The 20,877-nt window shown below is 40.5% G+C and overlaps 1 protein-coding gene across 3 annotated transcripts; it reads right to left on the bottom strand.

Moving 5' to 3' along the window:
• Nucleotides 1–480: 480 nt before the first annotated feature.
• LOC121446484 (guanylate-binding protein 1-like) lies at nucleotides 481–19,641 on the bottom strand. 3 transcript variants are annotated; one of them, XR_005974060.1, is made up of 12 exons: nucleotides 19,523–19,641; nucleotides 16,995–17,204; nucleotides 11,199–11,326; nucleotides 10,390–10,499; nucleotides 9,945–10,141; nucleotides 8,977–9,225; nucleotides 7,935–8,215; nucleotides 7,164–7,376; nucleotides 6,672–6,774; nucleotides 6,265–6,452; nucleotides 3,078–4,450; nucleotides 481–522 (listed from the first exon to the last, which is right to left on the bottom strand). XR_005974060.1 is itself a non-coding variant. In XM_041649146.1 (11 exons), the coding sequence occupies exons 2-11, from the start codon at nucleotides 17,182–17,184 to the stop codon at nucleotides 3,603–3,605; spliced, it is 1,683 nt and encodes a 560-aa protein (XP_041505080.1). In that variant the 5' UTR covers nucleotides 17,185–17,204; nucleotides 19,523–19,641; the 3' UTR covers nucleotides 3,542–3,602. The 3 variants fall into 3 exon arrangements, 1 of the variants encoding a protein (XP_041505080.1); XR_005974061.1 differs by having other exon boundaries at nucleotides 7,941–8,215; XM_041649146.1 differs by lacking the exon at nucleotides 481–522 and having other exon boundaries at nucleotides 3,542–3,626.
• Between the last annotated feature and the right edge of the window lie 1,236 nt (nucleotides 19,642–20,877).

Here is a 20,877-nt window from a genome sequence, read left to right as displayed (position 1 = left end):
AAACAAGTTTCCACCTCCTCCCAGCCTCCCATTTCCCTCCCCCTCCTCCCACCCTTCTCCCCTCCTCCCATCCTTCTCCCCCTCCTCTCACTCCTCTCCCCCTCCCTCTCCAGTCCAAAGAGCAGTCAGGGTTCCCTGCCCTGTGGTAAGTCCTAGGTCCTCCCCTCTCCGTCCATATCTAGGAAGGTGAACATCCAAACTGGCTAGGCTCCCACAAAGCCAGCACATTAAGTAGGATCAAAGCCCCGTGCCATTGTCCTTGGCTTCTCATCAGCCCTCATTGTTCACCATGTTCAGAGAGTCCAGTTTTATCCCATGCTTTTTCAGTCACAGTCCAGCTGGCCTTGGTGAGCTCCCAGTAGATCAGCTCCACTGTCTCAATGGGTGGGTGCACCCCTCGTGGTCCCGACTTCTTTGCTCATGTTCTCCCCCCTTCTGCTCCTCATTGTGACTTTGGGAGCTCAGTCCAGTGCTCCAGTGTGGGTCTCTGTCTCTATCTCCATCCATCACCAGATGAAGGTTCTATGATGATATGCAAGATATTCGTCAGTATTGCTATAGGATAGGGTCATTTCAGGTAGAGCATTTGACTGCACAGTTTTTTTTTAAAATATTGTTAAGTTATACAGGTATTAAGTATTATTGGCCAATAGTCATTCATGTTTGTTGTACTTATAGGTAGACTAATCAGGTTCTTTAGATACACAGAGATTGTATTCTGCATATATAGGTAACCTTCAACCAATTCAAAGAACTGTAGGACATGGCATTTAAATAACTTCGGGTTCTGTTGATGTGAGACACAATTGCTACTGGCAGCACTGGTCTATTTCTGAGAGAATGTTGAGCAACAAAGACACTCCACTTGGAGTTTGTTTTCTTTGTGGCAAAACTGGTCTTTGGGCAAAGAATTGCCCATGCCTTAACTACTGATAAAATGCACAATGTCTGGACAGGACAAGCAGAATAGTGGAAAAACTTCTGCTAAACCTTGCCAAGACAAGGTAAGATGGTTCTGAAATTTTTACTGTCTCTAAAAATTATCTGTTAGTTACTCTAGGCCTTAGCCAAAGTTGGTTGCTTCAATATTGCAAATGAGACTTCAGGTGATTACCCAGGTAGCCACTTGTCTCTGTTATCTGTTGCACATTTTGGAAGCTGCTTGATGGTATTTCCTGCTTGCTCAAGTGATATTATTGCCCTAAGAGGCCTTCGATGGGGGTTGAAGATTAGATAGTCATAGTTACTTTCCTCTTATGATTAAGTCATGCCCTTTCTAATACAAGACTTAGACTCCTTAGATAAGAATGATTATTGAAACATTTAGCATGTTCCTTGCTTAATATTGTTTATGATTGTTTATGCTGATTGTAATTCTAATTTTTATACTTGATATTCATTCTTATTATATGTAATTTTATATTAGGCTTAGAACTCTTTTATTTAAACAAAAGGGGGAGGTGTTGTCAAATTTCTTCAGCCAATAGCCTTTAAGATACCAGCCCATGTGGGCATGGCCTCTTATACTATAAATGCTGATATAAAGTGCATGCTCATGCTCTCTCTCCTGGCTTCTGGATTTGGTTTTTTTCCCTCATTTGTGCAGAGGTCTGTGATCTGTGATTCTTCCCCTAAATAAATAACCCTTTATTATATGTAATTCTGAGCTCATGTGGAATTATTTTGTAACTTCCATCTTCATTCCCCCGTAATAAGATAAATGACTACCTTAACTGTCATCAGAGAACTTTCATCTGATTGAAACAGGTGCAGAGATTCACAGCTAGCACTATACAGAGTTCCAGGAATCCAGTTGAAGAGAGGGAGGAGTGCAATGATATGGGCAAAGTGGTCAAGACCATAATGGGGATGCCCACAGCATCAGCTGACCTGAGCTAGTTAGAGCTCACTGACTCCAGACTGACAGCTGAGGAACCTGCATAGGCGCAAACTAGGTCCTATGAATGTGGGTGACAGTTGTGTGGCTTTGGCAGTTTGTGGGGGCACTGGCAATGGGACCAGAATTTATCTCTAGTGCATGAACTGACTTTTTGGAGCCCATTCTCTATGGGGTGTGGGATACGTTTCTCAGTCTAGATACAGCAGGGAGGGCATTGGTCCTGCCTCAAATGATGTGCCAGACTTTATTGACTCCCTATGTTGAGGCCTTACCGTCTCACTTCCCTGAGGAGCTGATGGGTGATGGTGTGGAAGAAAGGTTGGGAGGGCAGGATGAGGGAAGGGAGGGGAACTGGGATTGGCATATAAAATAAAAAACAATTGTTTTAATAAAAAAGAGATTGAAATATTCTACTTGGTGATCTTAGGCTGATCAGTTATCTAGTGTCTAGGTTTTTTGCTTTCCTCTATTCTTCCACCCTCTGAAGAGCCCATTTTACCCATTGCATTAAACCTTGTTAGGGCAGAGACTGGATCTAATGAGTCTTCTTGCTGCCCTGCACATTGCCGACAGTGCTGTGCGCACAGCATCTATTCTCAGAAAACACCTACATACATTGCATCCATTGTTTTCCTAACTTGAAGGTCCTGCCTCTGTTCTACTGGGAACTCTGATTTCTGTTGCTGTGCAGTGGATCTTGCTACTGAGTTCATTTTGTAAAATGCAGTTTAGCATAAAACATCCCACACCTGATATTCATAATCTCAGGACTTGGAGAAACCTTTCAGCAGCCTAATGTATAACACACTGCACAAATCAGACTGTAACCCATTCAAGAAGTCATGTGGTTTCTTGACATCCAGGCTGTTTCTGAGGAGCTGAGCCTGTCTGCTTTCACTTTCAGTCTTGTGCCCATAATGACACCAACAAATGTTCAGAAGGAAATTTTTTTCAGGGACATCACATGCACCTAAAAAATCAATATATGTGGCTTCCCCAGTAGGGCCCATGACCCAACTCCCTTTAGTCATGGTCTTTGCCCTGGCTTTCAGTATCAGATTTGCATTCAGGTGGAGTTGGCCTTAGATCTAATCAGAAGGCACTCACAATCAGTGAGCCACTCCAGAGATCACATCCTGCCTAGCATGTTGGAAGCTGGAGGAGGGAAGTCTCATACCTCAGCAGGGCTGTTGGTGACAGCTCTCCTCAGCAACCTGCATACTTCTTTTTGCTTCCATGAGAACCATTCAGCAAAAGAGAGTCTAGTTGCATTCCAGCTTGATTTCTCATGGTCCTGCAGGCAAAGTGTGCTGACTCTGTTCTCAGTTGCTCTCCCTATTATTTTTGAAATGGGGTCTCTCAGTAAACCCAGAGCCCATTTGTTGACTAGGCTGGCTGACTAGTAGAACCCAAGGATCATTCTGTCTGCCTTTCCCCAACTTCAGTGCTCGGCTTCCAGGTGTGTGCCACCATGTCTGGTTTGTTACACATGGGAGAAAAGGTCTGAATTTTTGTGCTCATGTTTGCACAGCAAGTATTTTATTCACTGAGTCACAGCCCCCAACAGTTCTTGATCCTTTTAAAAACTGTTAACCACTTACTTTGCACTTCTGGTAGTTGGAATATATTTTATATATATGCCTTAATACTAAGAGTTGGTCGAAAATATGGGAAAATAATCTTTATTCTGCTTGTGGAAAAATCAAAAGGATTTCAGGTATAACTGCTAAAAAATGGAAAAGAGTAGAGTAAGTTTATGGTTACAGATAAACTATTAAAATACCTTTGATACTGTAGATTACCCATCATCATTTAAAGTCATCCTTAAGGTCTACATTATGCTTTGTTGACATCATGTTAGCATGCAATCAGTTTTAAATATTAAAGCTTAGAAAAGTAATGTAACAATTTCAGTCTCCATGTACTGAAACATTCCCTTCATTGGCCCATGGACCTGTAAAACAGCTTCTTGTCATGGTTATGGATTCTTCCATCTTCCTTTGGATATCTCATCTCCAGGCAGGTGTCTTGATTTATAATGGAGTGTGTTCATAGGGTTATCCATCATCAGTGTCCACAAATAATTCCACTGCTGAAAGGTTGAGTATTTTGATATTTCATACAATGGAAAACTTTACATTGTGGAAAATAAGGTTGGTTATCCCTGTCCTTTAGACCTATCACAACCTTGGACAACTGGATTCCTAATTATGAACCAATACTTAATAATATAATAAGTGTCTTGAGATCATCTGGACAGGGGCCTCTCTTTTAAGTGGTGTTGTTGGTACCTATTTTGTGATAAAGACATCAATGACATCTTTGGTACCCAATCTTATATGAAGATGAACATGATTTCAATGATTGCACTGAACATCTTTGCATATTTTTAATTTGTGTTCCATGTAGAGTCACTCTTGTTCCAAATTCTACACCCTTTTCAGTTCTGCTTTGAATGGCAGGATAGCATTACTCTTTAGGCCTTTAGCATAACAAACATCCCAAAAACTTTCTCCTTCTTTTATTCTCCTCCTGTAGTTCTGCATATTCCTAAAAAGTGACAGAGACAATGAATATTGTACTGGGTTGATCCTTATGTTCTATGCAGTTTTCATCATAATTTTTATTATTAATTTCTTAATTTTTTCTCAAACTTATTTTTTCTTGAATTATAATCTTTTATTATTTGTGAGTAAATTTAAATGTTCAGAGGTTTGCTTTTGCTTTTCCTTTTTGGAATTTTTAGCCTCCTTCTCAAATTAATCTTTTTCTTGGGTAGCTGTAGTCACTTTTCTTAGGACTCCTTTAACTAAGAAATAGTTCTATTGATGAACCTAAGCTACCAGCATTGATTTTTTTTCCCTCATCAGTTGTTTATAACCTCTGTAGGTAATCTTAATCATGAGTTTGTCTTCAAATTGCATCATTAGACTTAATGCATACCCATACTCACCCCTTAGGTAAACATGAAGTACAGAAATGAATTCTGAATATCTAACTAAGGCCCTGCATCTTAATCTAAGAAATTTAACCAGGAGTAGAAGGTAAGGATATGGCTGAATCAGAAACATGCCTGCTAGAATCCAAGGTAAGAACTAGATACCCCACTCTTTTGCAATACCAGACCTGTAAGGCAGATATTGGCAGATCCTTAAAACTCAGCAGCCAGTAGCTAACGATGCCAGTAGCTTTATCAGTGATCTTGAGGTTCAGTAAGAAACCCTGTCTAAAATACTGCGGAGGGTGATGGAGGAAATTGAAAGTAAATCTCTGGCCTTCACATCCATGTGCATAGATGAACAAGCACTGACATATACACACAGGTGTATAGAGAGAGAGAGAGAGAGAGAGAGAGAGAGAGAGAGAGAGAGAGAGAGAAGAGAGAGAGAAGAGAAGGGGTGGGAAGGAGAAATTTAGTGTAAGCTTCTAAGACTTGGTAGCAGGGTGACAGATGACAGGTAAGAAAATGAGAGCCCCAGACTGAAGATAATGAATTTCCTCATCTAACTCCCAACTGAACACAAATTGAAAGCAGAGTATAGGAAAACAGAGTGACAGATAGACTGTTACATAGTTGGAGAGTAAAATAGTTCCTCTCCTCATAAGCACTCTCTTAAGAACAAACTCATACCAGGTGAGACAGAAAACTACCGTTGTGGATACCACTATGGGAAAAAACAGCTTAATCTATTGTATGTGTTCATATATAGTGATATTTTTGTGACAGGAGCTATTGTCCTAGTGGATTTTGAATCCCTATAGAGCTGAGGATGATTTGACTTTTTGATCCTTCTGTCTCTACTTCCTAAGTACTAAGATAGTATATTTAATTTTAAGTGAACCTGTGTTTCTTTCGTCTATGTAATAGGAATATAGTTCTTGGTTCATTAAGTCTTAAGAAATAAATAAAAATATAAAACAAAGAACATAGCTGAGAAAATATAGCATATATATTACTAAATGACTTAGTGTGATGTCATTAGTCATCGATCACTTAATTACCAGATATGGGCTACAGACTATCAAGCAGATATTTAGGAATTAACAGCAGATGGGATCAGGCTTGGTCAGCCTTTAGGCTTCATTATATTTCTTGATGAACAGAAATGGAGAGAACAGGAAACTTAGATGGCTCAGTGGCAGAGTGTAGTACAGACTGGAAATCAGTTCCAAACATTGAAGTTAGGTGCCTCATAAACACATATATCTCCAGGTCCAGGGAATCTGACTCCCCCTTTGGGACTTTACAGCTACTAACTACATGCACATGTGCAAATTTATACATACATACCTACCTACATACACACACATTTTAAAATATTTTCTAAATGAAGAGAACATTGAAGTTGGTAAAATTTAAATACCCAAGATATCTTCTGACATGCTCTCTGCTCCTCCCTCAACTGGGCCTGGGCCTCCTCCATCTTCTCAGTCAACACTTTTATATGTTTCTCGTGACTCTTTTTCTGTTGCAGCAACTGCTTAGTCTCCTGTTGCATTTCCTCCTGCATTCTTGCTATAGCCCAGGTGGCTTCAGCTCTCACACGCTCCACTGGGAAGGCAATCAAGAAGGAATATGTAAATGCAGCATGTGATGCTCTCTTCCTCACCTGCTCCATTGTTACTGCTGACGTCATAGTACTACCATGTCTGATACTAGCCATCGAGACACAGCTTTGTCCTTTAAGTTTTCTTGGAGGTCCCGGTTTTAAAAATAATCTAAACATTCCACAGCTTTTGAGGGCATGTAGTCCATTAAGTTGTGCCTTACCTTCAGTCTCCTTTTCCTTTTTTGTCAGAGTCTGGTCTGTCTGTAGAACTGCATCACTCACTTCTTCCTTTGACTGCAAAAATTTCTGCAGAACTTCTTCAGCCTTCAAGTTCAGAAAACATGAAGTTAACAGCAGGAATGAATGAAAGCTTTTGTGCCTATCTTCATATCCTCCCTTTACTATAGTGATGCCTAGCCTAACTTCGGAATTAAAGGGGCTATCTTGGGTCCTTTCAACACAAAGAGTCCAGCTTAAACACAGTCACATTGGTGGTTAATGTGATTGTCCAGTGTGAACTCAAGTGTTGAGTGATTGCACTGTCTCTGATGAGTAAGCAGGACACATCAAGTGTGACAGCCTTCACGTATGTGATGTTGAAGGAGCAAATGCCTGGAATACAGACAGTAATATCCTCTCACAGAGATGCTTAGGGTCATACTGTACTGTGAAGAAGGTCAGAAGCTTCCTAGAACACATGTAACCTTGTTTACCTGAACCCCCTTCCTAGGTTCCTCATAGTACTTTTTCTTCAACTCCCGTATCTTCCACATAAAAATAAAGTATCCCCCTGGTTTAAAATAAATCCCGTGCTTCAAGTCTTCTTCTAGAGGACTGAAAATACCCTGAAGCAGAGCCGAGCAGTGGTCTGAGGACACCTGTGCATTCTTCTTAAAGAATTCTTCTAGCTTTGCTTCTAATCTGGTCTTTGATGTAAAAATGAAAAGAAAAACATTAAGAAGGGTAAGAAGCCTGACGACAACCAACACAAAACCCCAAACAACTGAAGGAAAACTTATAAGCACTGACTATAACCACATCCTTCCTCTGATGCCAGCCTTTACTGATGTCTCCCTTGCTTCTTGGCAGTGAAGTTCAAAGCAGAGATTTACACTTTTAGAGGTAAACTGTTTTCTCCATACTGGACCAGAGATGCCCCATGAAATAAAAAAAAAAATTTCTTTGCCACTGGATTGAGCATTGAATCAGTCTACGGGCACTGAGCATGCAGCTTGATCAGACACACTAATTACTTCTCTGTACTTAGTAAAGGAGAGATGCTACTAGCTTATATTGAAAGGACAGATATTTTAAGTTTTGAGTCTATGATAATCCATTTTGTCATATTTGGCATGATTACTGAAAAGTAGCTCTTACTTCTTTAAAATTTAATAGCAGCTGCCTGCCTCAAACACTGCTTTCGTTTCCCCACAGCAAGTTGCCTTTCAAAATCTACTTCCAGGTAAACTTAAGAGAAATATTACCATTACTTTCATTAGGAACACTTGATTAATGTCTTTGACGGAATTCTCCATGAAGATCTTGATGGCTTCTTTCTCACTGGCCCTGTGCAGGCCCAGCAGCTCCTGGAGGGTCTCTGTGGGCAGCTGCAACTTCTCATTCATTTGCTGGTCATAGTAGGCAATGGCCTTTTGCACTGCAGCTTCATTCTCTGTCTGGACCAAAGCCAGAACAGCATTCTCCAGGCAAGGCAAACCTCCACTGTTGATGGTGTTGATATAGGTTGTCACCAAGCTCTCTAGTCCTACAACCAGGAAACAGGTGACAATATTTGCTAGAGATGGACGAGGGAAACACTACTCTGTGTAATTCTGGATATGACAATCATTGGTGCCTTAAAGTATCAGTGTTGTCAGTATCAATTGGAGGAATGACAGACAGAAACATCTCAGCCTCTACCTCACTTTGAAAAAAATTAGACCTTCCTCTTACGCAAGATCCTCTCCTGAGATGTGTGAGACCCCAAAGGCTAAGAAGACTGGATGGAGATTGCATGGACCCGTGTCTATGGAATGTTTGTGTCATGAGAATGGGCTCCACACCTCCCCCATTTTTGTCTGTCACCATCCCTGTCCACAGTAAGCATTTCACTCCACTTTTGTAATAAAACACACACTCAGTCAGAAATTCCCCATCAGGTTGATTAGAATAGTTTGCTTTGCCCAAGAAAACTTTTTGTATGTGCTAATGTGATAATGACATGTTCTGTGTGGATTTTATTGAACTCACATCAAAATTTAAAGGTCATACTTGTTTATTTGCTGTCTAGTGATTGCAGGTACAGTTTTCTAGAGTAATTTAAAAGGTGTTGTTTTTGTCTCTTTTCTCTTTATCCAAAAAAAAGTGATAGACAAAATACATTATAAATATTATAAATTGTGGAACCATCTACAGCTTCACACTACAGTGGTATGGGTCTACATTTCTTCAAGGCTGAAGTTGGTCATTGCTATCACATGATGCTCTGGCCTAAACAGTTAGCGAAAAGACTGGGAAGGGACTCACGTGGTCCATTGACCTTGATGCCTCCTGGAAGCCTTTTAACCTTGGAACAGCTGAACACGTAGGAACAGAAATCTGCCAGCTGTTCCACAAAATCAGAGTCCAGGTCATGATCCTGTAGTGATTGCAGCTGGCCAAGCTTTTTCCCGTGTGCTGGCCTCTCAAAGACAAAGCATTTCTTCTTTGGGAAGAACTTGTGGATACAGAGCCTAGGCATATTTAATTCTTTTTCTTTATCTCTTTGGCCAGTACCTAGATAGAGCAAAAACAGAATTTTCAGCCATCACATGCAAAGTGAGCATACATTTTAAAATTTGATCATGTGAGGTTTTGTAATCCTAGCTTGCTAGAAGCTCAGGAAGGAGGATTTTAAGTTAGGCCAACCTGAGTCAGAAGGTGAGACCCTGAAAACACAAATAAAAAACCCAGAAAAGTAGGGGTGATATTTGCTTTAAAGATTTTCAGTCTAGGAAAGGCTGAATGCTCTGTTAGACGTCTCAGGGAAATGGGCTTCATCCTAAATATTCACTTTACTTACTGTAGATATACTGTGTAATTTGACAATATGTAAACCCTCAAGTACAGCATCATTTCATTTCTAAAGACTCCTGTAAGAACACCAGCTGTGTGGGGCCACACTGTACCAACTGTTGGACTAGGATATTGGTAACACTTGCCCCACCTTTCTCTAATATGTCTTCATATGTACCATATTCTCTGCTTCAATATAAAATCAACTCAGAAGGCAAGAAATCAAATTAATCACTATAGAGGCAAAGGTGCAAGACAAATTTTTTGTACAAGAAAGAAAATATTGAAGTCAATATATTAAATCATGTATTAAGTGCTAATCTTTAGGAGTACTAGTTAGGAGAAATAGAAGCTGCAGGTGTAAGCAAATTATAGATAGAAACATCTGAATTATCAGGGGTTTAATTAGCATTCTCATTCAGCAGTTGAAAGTCTCTTACCATCTTTAACTTCCAGGCTATTCTCTAGGTATTCATCTGCAGAGATGGGTTTTTCATTTAATTTCAGCTCAAGAGAGAAGTCCCTCACAGCCCACACGAAATCCGGGAAGAAGCTCACAAACTCATCTGAGGCATCCACCTCATCCTGGCCAGATGAGGATCTTGTTCTGATTCTGTCTGTCAGCTCTGTCACATAGCTGAACAGATAATTAAGGAAAACCCCGGAAACAACCAGAGCACCAACCACAGCTCCAGGTGACCCTAGCACCAAACCTTCATTTGCCTTGTTCCTAACATCAATGTGGACGCTGTAGCTACATATATGTGAGGTTTTTTGTTTGTTTGTTTTAGAGTTCATTAACCAACAGTCAGAGTCATGGAGCTGGTTTAGGAGGCTAGGCCACTCCACGTGTTCTGGTGCTGTTCTGGCCCTCAGAAAGGATACTGCAGCTGGTCGATGGCCTGCTGGTCGATGGCTCTCATGCTGTTGTACACAAAGGTGCTACTGAGAAGTATAGCCAGGGCAAAGATCCAGCAGTCGCTCTGGTTGTCACCCTGGAAGTACGAACACATATGGGCAAGGATTATGTTTTGTTCTTATGTCACTTTCCAGATCAGAAGTGGTAAAGCATACTCAGAGGGGATTTTTAACCTAGGAAACAAAACACCTTTGTGACCTATACAAGGTGCAAAACTAAACAAAAGAAACAGCAATTAACTAACAGATGCCATCCACAGCACCTGCAGAGTGAACGCTCTTTTGGTTTGCAATTGTACTTGTGATGATTCTCACTGGTGCTGCTTATTCTGATAGTGTTTCAGTACTGCAGACTACCATCCTGCTGGTCTATGACTCAGTCTTGGGGCAAGTACCCTTATTTTTTGGTTAAACATAGCACATGTTATGTAATAAATGTGAAAAGTATGCTATTATTTAGTTTAAACTCTTATTTTAAAATCACAGTTCCAATGAGAAGGCTTGGTGGGTAAAAAGGCTTACTGCCCAACCTTAGAGCCTGGGTTCAATCTCTAGAAGTCACATGGTGGAAAAGAGAACTGACCCCACGTTTTACTCTAATCTACACATATGTCACGTAGAACATATACTGGGGAGTATGTAACATACACACAGGCACATGCTCATACACAATACATACATACATGCATACATACCACTTTTAAGGCAACATAGAGAACAATGAAGAATATTCAGAAATTAGGGGATGAATTGCAGTCTGTGCCCCCAATTCTTACTTTTTCAACATCACCCAAGCCCTCTGTGTCAAGCAGAACTAAGGTGGTGTCTGCCTTCTGGGGATGAGGCACACACCACATCCAGATCCCCTTGGTGTGAGACTGCACTGTGGAGCCCAGAGAGAAGCCTGGAAAGCAGAGAGGAAAAGAGATTAGATGTGTAGGAAAAAGGGCTTCCTGGAAGTGATTACAAAATTAGCATAATCAAAGAAAAACATAACTTATTGATTAAGTGTGCCTACTGTTCTTGCAGAGGACAACAGTTTGGTTCTCAGAGTCTACACAACAGCTCAAACCTGTCTATAACTCCAGTTTCAGGGAGTTTATGTCCCTTATAACATCTGTGAATACCAGGCATGTACATGACACTCAGACAAAATACTCATAGCCATAAAATTGAAATAAATATCTTTTGAAAAATCAGCTCAATCAAGTCAGGAGAATTAGCTGAAGCCAAAGCTAGGGCTGATCTCATAGTTAGAGATGTAACAGAAATAAGTTTTCAGATATGCATAATGCAAGTCACAAGACCTCCAAACATTCACTAATGTTCCACAGAAAACATGTAGCAGGGTCAGACACTCTCATGCAGTGCTATGTGTGAAGTGGTGGGGGTAAAGCTGAGGTAACAATGGAGACCCCAGGAAGTTTGAGATGCCAGGAATGTGGGATGTTTACTGAGGAAAGCTGGAGTCAATGAGTGGACCTAGCTAGATAAAACCTTTGTATCCTATAAATAGCAGGACCCTAGAGCCAGGGTCTGCAAGCTGATGTTCTCTAGAAAAGGCCACCATATGCCCTATATGCTGCATATGGAAAGACAGGGTTAGGTGTTTGCCCTTCTGGGTTCAGTCTTGCTATGATGTATTCTGTCCTTCCTGTTCCCCTGAACACTGGAAATGGGGATGCTTATTCTGTATATTACAGGTTGCTTTGAGTCTCAGATGAGCTGCTAGACTTTCATATGCTGTTAGAAGTATAAGATTGTGTGGACTTTTGTAGTTGATCTAACTGCCTTTGGGGGCCAAGGCAAAATAATATGGTTTGAATGTAAATGTTCTTCATAGGACCATGCATCTGAATACTTGGTCCCCAGTTAGTGGCACTGTGTTGGGACATATGAAAGCATTAGGAGGTAGGACCTGGCTACCAGAGGGCAGGCCTTCGAATGTTATAACATTGGCCCTCTGCTCTCTGCTTCCCGGTCAGCCATGATATGGACAAAGCACAAACTCCTACCACTATACATTATAGTGGCATTTCAATTGTACTTTAATGAATAAAGCTTGCCTAATGATTGGGAGAGTCAAACAGACCCAGTGGCTAACCTTACAGCCAGGCAGTAGTAACACACACCTTTAATCCTATTAGCCACACTAGTTGCTGTAGAAACGGGGCAGTGCATGCCTTTAATCCCACAACTAGGAAAGATTATAAAATGGGAGGAAACAACTCTCCAACACAGTCCCACTGTGAGACTCCTGGAGGCAGGATCTCCATTTTAGATTGAAGTAGAGGTAAGAGCCAGTGACTGGCTTTACTTTTCAGATCTTCAGGTTGAACCCCAATTTCTCTGAGCTTTTAATAATCCTGCTTCATTCTTCCCTTTTATTTGTCTATAATAAAAATTGAGATAAGGATGGCAAGTGGGGTGGAAAATGAGGGCACCAGGTTCTTAAGACTGCTAACTGCGGACATGTGGGCATTGGGATCTTAGTGGGACCTGAAAAAACTGGGGTTCTGGCCATGTCCTGGAGTATCTGGTTGCATGAACACTGTCCAGGTTCTGTGGAACCATTTGGGGACATTTGGTCCCAGTAAGATGTTTCCCCTTCTCTGCTGTGCCTTTCTCGAGAAGTCATTCTCTCCCCTTACCTCCTCCCTTTCTTGTTCCCTTCCCAAAATTAAAGCCTCATGTTGGCTGCCAAATGATGCATGATCAATAAAATCTCAGAAAACTGATATTGTCAGAAAAGCAAAATAGCTCTTACCTCAACCTAAGTCCAAAATGGCAATTCTGGCTCCAGAAATCTCAGAATGAGACTGTGACTGAGTGTTGTTCCCTCTCATTTTATAATTCTCTCTAGGGCTGGGATTAAAAGCGTGCACCACTGAGATTAAAGTCATGCATTGCCAGGTTTCTATGGCAAATTAATGTGGTTACTGGGATTAAAGGTGTGTGTTACCATTACCTGGTCTGTAAGGCTGACCAGTGGGACTGTTTTCCTCTCAGATTTTCAGTCAAGCTTTATCTATTAAAATGTGATGTGGGAGTCTTCTGTTTTGTGTTGATTTCATTGGTTAAATAAAGAAACTGCCTTAGCCCTTTAATAGGACAGAAAATTAGGTAGGCGGAGTAGACAGAACAGAATGCTGGGAGAAAGAAGCCTAGTCAGGAGTCGCCATGATTCTCCCACTCCAGACAGATGCAGGTTAAGATCTTTCCTGGTAAGCCAGCTTGTGGTGCTACACAGAATATTAGAAATGGGTTAATCTAGATGTGAGAGCTAGCCAGTAAGAGGCTAGAGCTAATGGGCCAAGCAGTGTTTAAAAGAATACAGTTTCAGTGTAATTATTTCTGGTAAAGCTAGCTGTGCGGACAGCAGGGCGCCAGGGACACAGCCCGCTGCTCATTACTACAAAAATGCAACTGAAATGCCACTACGCCACATAGTCCTGTCTCCCCTGCCATGATGAAATGATATCCCCTGTACTGAGCAAACTAAATCCTTCTTCCTTACATTGTTTCATCAGGCATTTTATCTGTGATAAGACTAATACAACCAAGAAAACCTGAAAATCTGCACTAATACAGGTGTCTCAATAGCTGTCTTTATATCAGCATCATTCAGAGTACCCAGCTGTCTTGTCTACAGGCAAACAGATTAGCGATTTTAAACATACTTAATCACTGAACCACCAGAAGGAATAGGATTTTGGAACACTTTTCTTACAGTGACAAATCTTAAAGGTACCATGGTACGTGAAAGAACCAGTTGAAAAATCCCCCAGTTTTTTTCTGAATGTGCATTCCTAGGACAGTCAAATTCATAGATATAGCATGTAGTATATGGTATAGGATGGTCAATGAGCTACTTGTAAAGAAGGATGCTGAAAATAGATGCAAATTTGTTTAATGCTTCAGAAGTAAATACTTAAAAATTATAAAGATGAATCTTATATAACTTACAATAATGAAAAAGTCAGTACATATAATATAGATAGTGCTGTGGGATAATACTCTTGTATACTGTAAAGATTTGTCACTCATATTGGTTTAATAAAATGTCAATTAGCCAGGTAGGAAGTATAGGTGGGGCAACCAGACTGGGAGAATTCTGGAAAAGACTGAGACTCAGTTGCAAGTCAGATGCAGAGGAAACAAGATGAGAATGTTTTACTGAGAAAAGGTCCAAAGCTGTATGGCTAAACATAGATAAGAATTATGGATTAATTTAAATTGTAACAACTAGTTAATAATAAGCCTGAACTAATAGGCTAAAGAGTTTGTAATTAATATAAGCCTCTATGTGTTTCTTTGTGACTGAAGTGCTGTGAGACCAGGCAGGACAGAAACTTCCATGTACAAATGGTGCCCAAATGTTTGACAAGAAATTCCACATAAAGCCTGAGAAAGCAAAAATAAATGATTCTAGACAGACAAGAAAAGAGTCAAGCACAACTTCTTGGTAACCATCTTTACTCCAGTAGGCTCTTGCTTGCTGGCAGCAAGCAGAAGCACGGACCCTTTAAGAGAGACTTCCTGACTCAATGTTAACAGCAAAAACTGTATGGCTGCTCCTTTAAAGGCCCTGTTACTAAACACTTAAATGGTGTTTAAGAGCAACCAGTGGCATGCTTCTTTGTGGTAGCATGGGCCTGAAAACTCCACAGAGTTGTGGCAACAAGCATGGCTCCTGACAGTACCTCTGTCATGAAGCTAGACTCTCAGACAGCCAAAGAGTGGGACAGATCCAGCCACCAAAGCAGTGGCTTTAATCCTACTCATGGTACTTAGCAAATTAAAGATTCAGACCCTCCAAACAATACCCTCTAAATAGTTTGCAGTGTATTTAAAATATATATGTGTAGGCTTTGGAGAGAAAAAAGGATATAGAAAGTCTTTTTAAAAATAAATCGATAGCCAGGTGTGGTGGCACACATTTTTAATCTAGCACTGGGGAGTTAGTGGCAGAAAGATCTCTGTGAGATCAAGGCCGGTCTGGCCAATAGAGGGAGTTCCAATACATCCAAAGATATACAGAGAAATCCTGTCTCAAAAAAAAAGTAAAAATAAAATAAATATAGTAAAAACAGTCACACAATAGTGGAAAATACACAGAAAGTCAGGATACTGTATGTTATTGTGTTTTCCTTGAATTGTTTGGTTGATGAGGAAGGGGCGACATCTGCTGAAAGATATTTGCTTATAAATGCTGCTGCATTAATCCAACCTATATATTTTGAAAATGAATTGATTCAAAATTTAGGTCAAAAGATATGTTACTTTGGAGAAGAAGTTTGCTTTAGTTTCCACAGGAAATTAGAGCCTGTGGATTCATTCTGAGTTAAGGAAAATAAGGTTTGATTTAGGAAGACCCACTGAAGAATCTCTAAGAGTAGCAGATGGCCCAGGTGATCCATTTATTCAGAGCACATCTGTTGCAGTTTGCTCTGAGTTCTACATCCAGAACAGCTTCAAGGTGACTGTTTGAGGTGATCCAGCCTCACAGAATACTTCAGTAAAGATTTGGCCATAATCCCAAATTTTCTTTGGATCCCCCAAAGATCATCAGTGACTCCAATTAGGAGGAAGTAGTCTAGAAAAATGACACCCACATGCCCCAAAATGGATTATGGATGTTTGTCGTTGTTTAGAGTGTTGGTTACAAGTTGTTACAGAAAATTATCAGAAAAAAAAGCTAAAGAAAGGAGATTAGATTGATGGTTCTTGTTTGGAAAAGAAAAAAGGGGGAAATGTTGTAGGACAATCCTCTTGTACCCTTGTACACTTTAAAGATTTTCACTCATATTGTTTTAATAAAATGCTAATTGGCCAGTAGCCAGGCAGGAAGCATAGGTGGGGTGACCAGAGTAGGAGAACTCTGGGAAGATGAAAGCCAGAGAAACAGTCACCAGCCAGATGCAGAGGAAGCAAGATAAGACTGCCTGAAAGGAAAAAGGTACCAAGCTGCATGGTTAAACATAGATAAGAATTATGGGTTAATTTAAGTTGTAAGAACTAGTTAATAATAAACCTGAACTAATAGGCCAAACAGTTTGTAATTATTACAAGCCACTGTGTGTTTCTTTGGGACTGCATGACTGTGGGACCAGGTGGGACAGAATCTTGCCTTTTGAAGATAGCCTTTAACCTTAAAGATCAGTAGAAACTTGCTGTTATTACACTACCATTTAAGTAATACTTTAAGTTTATTAACTCATAAATTAAATTATCTTTATTACTGCCTTTTTGCTTCTAGGAAATGAGCTAGTTGTACTTTTAGAAGGGAAACTAGGAGTTAGAGGTAAGGTGCAGTCCAGTAATCAGCTCCCAGGAGGCCAACGCAAGAAGATCATGAGTTCAGGGTTAGCTTGGACTATATGCTGAGCTAAAGGCCTGCTTGTGCTATATAGCAGAATGTTGTCTCAAAAACAAAAGCAAACAGACATAGACAACAAAAAGGATACCAGCATTCAACTGTGACTGGAAAATTAAATTCTTTACACTCTCCTGCAGGAAGCAGACAATATGAGTGGACATGGACCCAGCACAGCTGTGTTGGAGGCACTCACCTGTGTTCTTCCCAGCCAGCTTGTTCATCAAGTAGGATTTGCCTGTGCGGTACAAACCCACGATGGCCACCACTACCACTTGCTGCTCGTTGGCAGACAGGATCTGCAGAGCCTCCTGGTTGGCTACCAGTTGCCCTTTCACATTCTTAATGAGGCACACAGGGCCTGACATGTGGACCTCTGACGCCATTATGCAGTCTTGTTCCCTGTCTAGAGAGTAAGAGGTAAGATAAATTAGAATTTTTTTCTTTCTCCTTGAAGGTAGAGTTATGAAGCTCTCAAAAATGGCAACAGTGTTGTGTGCATCAGAGACATAGGTGAAGGAGGACCTGTATAACCTAAGAAGTTTAAGGTATTATTGAAGAATTTCATTTATAAGGTGACAGTGACGAATTCTACTGCTCACAATGCAAATATTCTGTTTTTTTCAATGAAAAATTTCCTAATTAAAGATTTTCTACTAAACATCAGTAGAAAATTAAATCAGATTTAAAGAAATTGTTTTTTATATTGCAGCTTATATGATCAATCAAATATTCATTTATTGATTAGTTTACCATTATAATGAATCTAGACCCATGGCATTAATGCTTCATTGTTCGATGCATGCCCATACAATAGTTCCTAAATATTATAAAATGTATTAATTCTATGTATTAGTACTTATACCATGTTTTGCCCAGAATTTCTAGAGATTATAAAACGTATTCTCTTGGAAAGAGGCCCCTTGTTTGTTTCCCGGCTGCCCAGCAGCTCTGACCCAAAATAATCACACAGAAACTGTATTAATTAAATCACTGCTTGGCCAGTTAGCTATATATTCTTATTGGCTAACACTTATATCTTAATTTAACCCATTTCTATTAATCTGTGCATCGCCACTTGGCTGAGGCTTACCTGCTAAAGTTCCAGTGTCTGTCTACAGCAGGGCTACATGGCTTCTCTCTAACTCAACCTTTTTTCTCCCAGAATTCAGTTTAGTTTTCCCTGCCTAGCTCTATTCTTTTGCCCTATCACAGGCCAAGACAGTTTCTTTATTAACCAATGGTATTCACAGCATACAGAGGGGAAGCCCACATCAGTATTCACTCTATCTAACCTAGTAGTTATTCTCATGTCATGGCCATGAGTGTCTATGCACAGATTTAATAACATTGTCATTTCAGCAACAGAACCAACATAATGTGGTTTTTGCAAAATTTATGGAAATATGTGATAGTGACTCTTCCAAAGAGTGTGAACTGTGCCTTGAAATGAAAGTTTTATTAGCTGTGAATGAGTAATGAATAAAAGCAGGGATTAGACTCACAGCAAATGAGACTAAACCCAACTATGCAAATGCTGGTTATTGCAGAAAGCAACAGTGGTATAAAGAACAAGAAAGCCGGTATGGAGCTGGTAGTTCAAATAATAACTTTCTGCCATTCTCCTTAGGTTTTCTGTTTTGTTTTTAATTTGGTAGAGAAAGGAGAAATGGAAAGGGAAGGAAGAAAAACACTGGGAATCAGAGGCTAGGAGCTGGCTGATCCTGCAGGGAGGGTTAAGAAGTACAAGGACATGAGGAATGAACCAATCTTCTGAATCAAGGAGGAAATTCACTTGGCATCCAAGATCAGATGTGTGATGGCAATTGCCTATCCTTCATCTTTCACTTTGGATTTCAGCTGTGACCTGACCCTCCCAGAAAACAGTCACAACTGGGTCAACAACCCTACAAAGATAGCTGACTAATTAGAATTTGTGTGTTTGTAGAGAGCTGGAATGTTGTAATGTCTGGAGCCAGATTTTCTTGGGCTATCTTTAGCTGCCTCCATAGCCATTTCTTGCATCAAAAGGCCTATATGAAACTCCCCCATATTGCCATAATCTGTCTGCCCATGTTGTTACGAATACATCTTAAAAGTACCTTGATCTATGACTTTCTTTATTCTGTTTCTACAGAAACTTCAAGAAACTTGTCAAGTTGAAACATTGTGTGTGTGTGGTAAGCTGGATTTGTGTTATGGGATCATCAATTACTCATAGTAAGCTCTAGAACAGACCGTATCTCTTATGCCCTTTGTGTTCTCACACCAACATAGCATTTCCTCCCTTTATCCTTCTCCAAGGCGGTGGCTATTTATCCTGCATCTCATTCTGTTTCCCCTCATGAAAATCAGCCACAGGCAGCCCTTTCAGAAGCAGCTCTGCTCCATCACTCACCATAGGTATTTAACTGTGTCCCTGTCAGCAGAGACAGGTGAACAATGAGAAAAACAATCCCAATACATACCCTGCCCTGTTTCAGCCACATGTCATCTGGTCCCTAATTCAAAATAAGTTTAGTGGTGGCCCTTAGAGACTGGCTGCCCTGATAATCCACCCAGGATCATCTGCTACTATGCCACAGCCATGCCCAGGAGCAGACTTTTCTAGGCATACTAGTTCTAAAAAAAAAAAAAATGATATCTCATTCCTGTCCAGGCTGATGATCCCATGTTCCAGAGCAGAAATCCCAAGGCCTAGCAAGATCAAGTGCCCCTTCTTACCCGTTCTTGCTGCTTGGTTTGGGTGGAAGGGCTCTGCCTCTTGTTCGTGCTATCCTCCTGCAATCTTGTGAGGCTTTCTGGATTTTCACAAGTGAGCAAATGCTGAATTGCACTGTAACTTTTGCAGTGGGTGAAGTTATGAGAAACAGAAACCATTTGACCACGGAAATGAATCATCAGTGGTGTAAAACATTCAGTGAGCTGTGTTTGGGGGAGGGTTTGTCAGGACTTCCTGAGCAGAACCTTCAATGTTTGGCTCAGAGAACTTGAACCCATTTGTTAAACCCATGTTAAAAAAAACATGCCATAAAAGGGAGCCCAAGCCTGACATCTGGATGGCTAGGAACTGTTGTGCCCAGATTACGATCCCCAGAGAGAGACCATCAGATAGGCCCAGACTGTAATAAGCAAGGTTTAATTAGCATAACACAAACATATTTGGAACTCATCTCCATCCCAGTTACAACAAGGTAGAGAGGAGTTATATCTCCTCTGTGGGGTAAACTTTTAAAGGCATAACTACAAAGAGAATCTTTGGAGATGCTTTGGCACGGGTACAAGGACTTTTTCTCCCTTCCATTCTGTTAAGTCAGCTTTTTCCTTGTTTTTAGAGTAAGGCCATCTTTATCAGCCTGTACCAAGTGGTTGGCTGGGCTGAGCTAAGTGACCTTTGCTTGGAATCTCCTGGGTGGAAGAGGGGAAGGCCACTATCTTCCTGGGAAAACATTCTGCTAGGCAGTTTCTTCTTGCCCCTTTGAGAATAAGGGGTGAGGGTCCCACAGGAACCAGAGCAAAGGGTGGATTCCCTGGGGATCCATGAAAGAACCAGACACAACTGAAAAGGAAGCAAAGAAAGAAAGAAACAAAGCACCCAAAAACGTTTCTGTGAGATATGGAATAATTTTCAGTTTGTGTGTGGCTTGGAAATACATAGGTGAGGAGGAAGGATATAACTTTTATAGTCTCATTTCTGAAAATTACAGACTAACAACGGAATTGTATATTCTCTTAGAGTTCCAGGTAGTGAGGGAACATTATATCTTTCAAGCTCCTGACACCCAGCACCTGGTTCTTAGGCTCAGTGCAGTTGATTGGTTGGGCCTTTTTTCATACAGGTGTCCCAGTTCGATACTGTTGTCTTTTAATGGATCACATATCTTAATGTCATAACATACATTGTCCTGTGAATTCATAGAAATGAAGACAGAGGAAGACTTTATCAGCCATCAAGTTATAACATCTAAGGGATCTTGATGAAAGCACTTTTGACTCCCAAACTGTGTTATAAAGCACCTCATTAAGCTGCCTATCACTAAGTGAATAGCTATAAAAACCTCATTGACAGATTAATCTCT

The sequence above is a fragment of the Microtus oregoni genome, unplaced genomic scaffold (genome assembly GCF_018167655.1).
Source record: "Microtus oregoni isolate MIOR12 unplaced genomic scaffold, Mior012 000000F_ref0000247, whole genome shotgun sequence".
Taxonomy (NCBI): Eukaryota; Metazoa; Chordata; class Mammalia; order Rodentia; family Cricetidae; genus Microtus; species Microtus oregoni.
The sequence above is the reverse complement of the archived record's forward strand: the minus strand, read 5'-3'. Positions and strand labels throughout refer to the sequence as shown.

Bases quoted from the DNA above. Each gene is read 5' to 3' on its own strand.
- LOC121446484 (XM_041649146.1), bottom strand. From the start codon at position 17,184: ATGGCGTCAGAGGTCCACATGTCAGGCCCTGTGTGCCTCATTAAGAAT. The intron at 10,500-11,198 runs GTAAGAATTGGG...TCGTACTTCCAG, and splicing joins GCTTGGGTGATGTTGAAAAA to GGTGACAACCAGAGCGACTG. The intron at 6,775-7,163 runs GTAAACAAGGTT...CTGAACTTGAAG, and splicing joins AACCTAGGAAGGGGGTTCAG to GCTGAAGAAGTTCTGCAGAA.